The sequence below is a fragment of the Gouania willdenowi genome, chromosome 2 (assembly GCF_900634775.1).
Source record: "Gouania willdenowi chromosome 2, fGouWil2.1, whole genome shotgun sequence".
In the NCBI taxonomy this organism is placed as follows: Eukaryota; Metazoa; Chordata; class Actinopteri; order Blenniiformes; family Gobiesocidae; genus Gouania; species Gouania willdenowi.
In genome coordinates, this window is record NC_041045.1 from 4049862 (window position 1) to 4056678 (window position 6817).

Sequence of the window (6817 nt, forward strand, 5' to 3'; positions counted from 1 at the left end):
TCAGCATTCTGGGAAAGTCAACATTTTCCTGAATACTTCTTGGTGACATTTGGAGCCTTCACAGTGTATTCCTACTTCCTAGAACTGCTTTTGCAAGGCAAATGCCAATATCGTAATCTTTTAAAGCAGCCATATAGTGGGGCAGCTGCTCCTGGTTGTTATCATGTCAGGCATGGTCAAGGTTTATCCATCCACTTTAACAGCATTGTTTAATGAGACCAACCCTTTAGTTGACAAAAACCCAGTTTTAATCAAAAGTCTAACCCTTCTTACCCTAACTTGGAGTCGTTGTTGATAATTGATTTTTAGAATCTATGGCCTGGTTTTATCTATTTCGTCTTGTGACTCCACTACCAATTTTAAACATTTTTTAGCACTCATTTTTAAATATCTGGTTTGAGGTGATTTTTATTGTTGTGCATTGCAATTTTTTATATTTGCATTGGAGCAACAAATGGTTTTAGACAACACTGACCGTAAATTTTAGATAGATTTTAAGAGTTTTTTTAAGAGTTTTGTTGTTTTATTGTATTTTCACCAACGCTAAAACATGAATTAAAGGGGTTTATGATATTTTTTAATAATTTATTAATATTTATCTCTCTTTAATTTCTCCTTTTTTATCAGATGCTTACCGGGCGATGATATCCTGTTACCTCAGAGGCAATGGATATGAACATGATTCCCAATGGTCTCAATTATGTCTGTTGCTATGTCTGTTGCTAGATAACACCCCGGGAACCAAAGATGGTAACCGGGAAAAAGAAAAGAGGAAAAAAAAAACATTCAAAAAGTTTAACCAGTCCAAAAACATTAAAAGAAAATGTATATCTCATTGCAAAGAGACCACAGTTTTCTGTAACATATTTACCTTAAATAACTTACTAGCCAAATAGCTAAATTGCAGAGGGCTATTGGTTGTAATTTGAAATCTTTCAAAGACTTTCTCTAAACACAAAGACAACTTTATAAGCCAGTGCCACTTTTTGAAATCCGATATAATTTAACAAAAATCCTTATTTTAATTCTACCCCTTACCCTATCATAACCCTAACCCTAATTGTGATAAAATGTTTGATATATTATGTGTCATTACTTCATATTAAAACCTGAGACTGAGATTTTGTTCATTTTTCATAGCCAATGTTGGGATTTTGTCTGTCACTCGATGATTGACATGAGTCTCTTGACATCTCCTCTCATTCTATCAAATTCCCTTTTATTGTCTTTTCGCACTGCGGGCCTTGCAGCGTTTCCTCAGCTGAAACGTGATGCATTAATCTTGTTAAGTGTGATTAAAGTGAGCTTATCCCCTGTTGTTCTCAGTTAAGGTGGGAATAGGTCAGGCCTATCACACTGCTGGGAATGCATGGGAAAAGACAGTGCACAGGTTGACTTCAGCTGTTCTCAGTAACCTCCCGCTGGGCTTTTCTTCTCCCTCAGAGCTAGATAAATATCAACTGGAGCAGAGGCTACGAGGGGCTTAGGTCGCAACTTTGACAAATAACATTAGCTGTGGTGTTTAATGCCGGAAAATGTGCAGCTGAGGCCTGAGCTGTATTTATAGGGCATCTCCATTGTGTTTATGTGGCAGTGTTTGCGTAAGGGATCAAAAGATACTCTGCAAGCAAACAGAGGGAAATTAGACATGTTGACATATCACTAAAGGATGTGCTGTCTTTTCTCAAACATAATGAGAGGTTTAAAGATACTTTGTTATCAGAACAACCAGTGAATTCAGTGGGAACTGAAGAGTTAGTTTTGTTTTTGAGATAAGAGTGAAACAGTCAGAGAGGTGTGAGTATTCCAGAAACGCTGTAATCCCATTGCGTAAACTGAGTCAATGTTTCAGAAGTCATTGTGGTCAATTTGCATTATTGTATACTGAGGCGTTGTACACATTCACATGTTGTTGTTTTTTTGTTTTTTTTAATCATAAAGTAGATATTGACAGATATTACCTTGAATCTCTTATCAGTTTTTAATGGTTTGGTTAAACAGTTTTGATATTTTGTATCACTTTTGTGCATTTCTTCACAAACATCTTCCAATTTTAGTAGCGTATATGAACAGTTTAGTATAAACCTTTTTTTTAAGGGTTTCTGTATATTGTTTGAATTTAATTCAGTATAACTTTTCTCTGAATTCTGCACCTGTTATTGATTCTAAAGACAAAAGGCATTGTTACCTTAGACACAGTTACCATATATAATTAATTATACTACTTTTATTTATTTTATTTTAAATACAACCCTGTGACCCTGTAAAACAGGAGTAAGTGTGTTTGACAATGGATGATGGATGGATTATGTGAAATATGTTCTTCCATAACACTGTAAACAATGAACTATGCTCTAAACCAGGGGTGTCCAATTCCGGTCCTCAAGGGCCACTATCCAGCATGTTTTAGATGTTTCCCTCTTCCAACACACCTGATTCAAATGATCAACTCCTCATCCAGCTCTGCAGAAGCCTGATAACGATCATAATCATTTGAATCAGGTGTGTTGGAAGAGGGAAACATCTAAAACATGCTGGATATGGCCCTCGAGGACCGGAATTGGACACCCCTGCAGAGTCTAAGCCAATCGGGTGAAGGCATGGTATTTAACTTGACCAATCGGGTGCAACTGTGGAGGAGTTTAACCAATAGGGAGCCAGTGGGGCGGGCGGATTTAGAGGGATGTATTTTTTTTTTCTTTTACGGATGTTCTTCTTTGACTCAACATGTGCCTTACAAACTGTATACGTAAACTTAACAAATCTCGGGGGCAGGCGGTCTTTTTTTAACAGTGTCTCAGCTAAAGTTAGTTTCACATACGCGGCGACGGAACGGGGAGCGGAAACATGGAGAAAGTGGGCAAAGATGCCAAAGATAACCCTTCAGCGACAGCAATCTTTGCTCCAAGATCTTCTTCTGGTAAATTTACGTTGTTTCCTCATTTCAAAACAATTCGGACGCTCAGGCCAGCACTACGGACACTTTTTTTCCTTCTTTGTTCTCGCTATTGAACACTTTTTTTCCTCCTATGTTTGTGTGTCAAAATGATATTCTAAACTACTTTTTAAACTTTTTAAAAGATAACCGGAGACCCACCGGAAACCTGGAAGTCGTTTTTCCCGAAGCACATCATACAGTAGTCTTGAAAAATATTGCTTTCATAGGAATTCTTATCACCGGAAGTTTTAAACACAAACCAGCATTTTCATAATTTCATAATAAGTCATGATACCCTTCTTTATTTAACCATTACACCACCAATCGTGTTTAAAGACAAATTAATGATAGACCTTCTGGCAAGAGTATAAAAAAATAATTAATTAAAAAAAAAAAAAGTCAGTATTTATTTCACGTGTTTTGGTTGTTAATAAAAACAGACATTTACTTTGGTAAATACTTTTTCCATTTTTGAACAATGTGTTTTGTTTTAACGTCACCGTATGATATATAAATGTATGCTTGAAAATATGTGTATATATATATAAATAATATTTTACAATATTATGTTTAAAAATTACAAAATAACTATTATACCTGAAGAGGGTGTTGTGTCAACCTCGTAATCTCACCACATTTGGTCTTCGGACTAGAGTCCAATAAAGATTACAATCCACAACACAATTATTATTATACTTTCTGCACAACCAAGGTCCACCGAGCTCCCTCTTCCCTGTTCCTTTCCCCCCTCGCCGGGGTGTAACACTCCCTCTGTTTTATCATCTTTATTCTTCATCTTAATTAAGTTTATCTCACCCTTCCTTAGGGAGGGCCTGGTGATGGTCACAATTTATCAATAAAATCCTATTTTGTTGATTGCCATAAGAGTCCCATTTTCGCCTCAGCGTTCTACAAACCACACTGATGAAAGAACACATTTTTAAAACCATTTATATGGGTTTTTTTTTTCCCCTAGTTGGATGTAAATTACTGGCTAATAAACTTACCAAACATACTTAAAAGTTGACTATTCTGTTTAATTTTATATTGTTATGCATTAGATTTCATAAATTAACTTCGGACTGAAATCACGCGTGATTTTGACCGTTTTAACTTCAGCCACTCATTTTTCGGGATGGAAAATTTTGTGTAAATGTGTGATATTGTCCCCAAAACATGGAGGCGAGGGTTTAGTTGTGTCGTATAGTAATTTCTATTTCTCCCGCACAGTAAATCCAATGAAATGTAGTCAAGTAAAGTAGATGAGCGCAAAAGCAGAACTGACAAATCTATTTATGTTTTTTTTTTTTGTTTTTTTTAACTTAACTTTTTTGTTTGCGGCCAGGCGCCAAATGGTCCATGGACCTTATAGTTAACACACAACAGAATTATGGGCCCTAAACTACTGAATAAGTTTACTGAATGGTGACCTCAGAGTGACTCAGCAAGAAAGAGAGCGGTCATGCAGAGGGAAGTTACGTAACTGACACCTGATAACAAAGTCAGATCTCGAGAGAAACGGATGTTTAAATCCAAAATTTAAATCCAATTTTAATCAGTAAGTGGGATGGGGATAAATTAGTTAACCTTTAAAAAGTTTGAATCAATCAAATGTTTCAATCCAAGAACACACATTTGAAGTAGAAAGTTTGCTGATTCATTCATTAATTCCTTTTTTTTTTTTTTTTTTTTTTTTTTTTTGCATTTCAAGCCAAGCCAGTGAAAACGATATCAGGAATTTGTAGCTAAAGGCCCCTGAGAGCCTCTGCTGTCCTATTTTCAGTTCTGCCTGTCACATTTGTTTTGGCCCATGGGAATTCCATGGCTGTCAGGGGCGCCCATTATACCAGCATGTAGAATTAGAGCTTCACTAGATGAAATGCTGTGTTGAAGCCCTGTTGTATCGCTCTTTACGCTCTTCATCGTCTTGTTTCTGCTGCTGATTCTCCTTCAGGTGGTTAAATCCCTTGTTCAGCATCGGGTACAAGCGCAGACTGGAGGAAGATGACATGTTTGAAGTGCTCGCAGAGGACCGGTCGGAGGAGCTGGGACAGAATTTGCAAAGGTAGCTGGTAATTTTGTTTAGTTTTATGTTATATATTCTTATATAATTCATTTTAAACACGTAACAATGGCACTACGGTAAGTTTTTAAGCTCGTGCAACAATATTGATGAAAAGAGAACAAAATGTTTCATGTTTAAAAGGGAGTGTGAGGAGAAAAATTTAAATAATACTATATATATATATATGGGTCAATGACGTGACACCTACATTTTCTATCCAACTGCATTTCTTTCAGTTAAAAAAGGTGTAAATGCATAAAATGATACCAAATATGTAGGAACTTACTATATATATGTTCACTTTGATTAAAAAAAAAAAAAAAAAAATTTACTCATAAAAATACTTATTTAATTATTCTGCTATTCAAAGTGTCAAAATATCAGTTTTTCAGTTAAAAATAGGTTTAAATGCATAAAAATATACCAAATATATAGTAACTTATGTAGTATATATGCGCTCACTTGGATGAGAAAAAAAGTTACAAAAAATACTTTTGGTTTAACAAATAAAGAAAATCACAGGGTTTGGAGTAGATGATAAAATAATAATAATCTACAGGACAAACTAAAAAAACATATATATTAAATTACCAATAAAGTGTCCTGAGTTTTAGGTTTCCCTGTAGTGCAAAAAAAAAAGTCCAAATACAGCAGCTTTGTGGATATTTAAATGTAAAAAATATCAATCTAAAAATAATCTGCTAGAGTTTACAAGATAAAAGCTCCTAAAATCGGCACCAATCGTGCATCTTTAATTCAAAGTGTCAAAATATCATGTTGTGTAACTGTTTGGCCATGACTGCTGTTTTTAAAAAATCTTTAAAATGACTCTAAATGTTTTTATTTCCGCCCTATTTTAGTTCCATTATAATCCCGTATAAGGTTTCAAAGTATTTATTTATTTATTTCCATCAAGCTTTGCCCGATAATGTGTATTTCATGAGATATCATGTAAAATCCTTAGATGATTGACCCATATTGTCCCATAACCATTGCATTAAAGTCAGAAACAAAATCCCCAAAATATCTCATTTCAATGAATAGATAAGAACATAATTAATGTATTTTCACACGTAGTTTTGTGCCATTTTACACCTACATGCATTAACTGGCTTTTTAAGACGCAAAAACTCAGGTGATGCCAGGCAACAGTCGGCCATTTTGGTTTAGATTGGTATCGCAGTTATTGCACGAATCCAGTGACAATTGCGTATTTAGAATGTGTTAAAGTTTTCTCAAAGTTAAGGGCAGTTAAGGCTCTGGCATAGAAACTGTTTCTTAACCTATTTGTTTTTGCAGTCTCAGGGCAGTAGTTTATAGAGCGAGAGTCTTGATGCGGAGATCGGGTGTTCTATGTAGATACCCAGGAATCTGTGTAAAGTGGACCATTACTGGGATAATGCCTTCTTTGCGCTTTGTTTTTTGGCCTTCTGAGGGTCTAAAATGCTCATAATTTTGGGTTTAGAAAAAGTTGTTTTGGAGTATTTGTTGTTATTGTGGCAGTCATTGAGTCTTTGTTTTCTTTAGAGTAATTGGATAGAAATGCCGGTGTCGTCTTTGCATTACTGTCTCTTTAACAGGAGTTCTTGGTTGTCTGTCTTTCTTTCTTTTTCCTCCTGACATGTACATAAACACTGTTAGTGTGTGCCAAAGAGATCATTAACCCCATTTCATTGGCTTTTTTTGTCCGTCAAAGTCTTCACACAATTCTAATGGTGTCATAATTTCTATCAATAATCAATGAAAAGCAAGATTTATATAGTTGTCATCGTCATCATGTAATTATATAATATGTTACATTGTTCCTCCCTAGG

The 6817-nt window shown here is 35.2% G+C and overlaps 1 protein-coding gene across 1 annotated transcript in view; it reads right to left on the reverse strand.

Moving 5' to 3' along the window:
• Positions 1-1509: 1509 nt before the first annotated feature.
• appa (amyloid beta (A4) precursor protein a) overlaps positions 1510-6817 on the reverse strand; it is a 40064-nt gene continuing 34756 nt past the window's right edge. The window contains exons 12-13 of the mRNA XM_028472453.1: positions 2468-2473; positions 1510-1621 (exon numbers count right to left, since the gene is read on the reverse strand). Of these exons, the coding sequence (XP_028328254.1) occupies positions 1510-1621; positions 2468-2473 (118 nt within the window). The remainder of the gene's footprint in view (positions 1622-2467; positions 2474-6817) is intronic.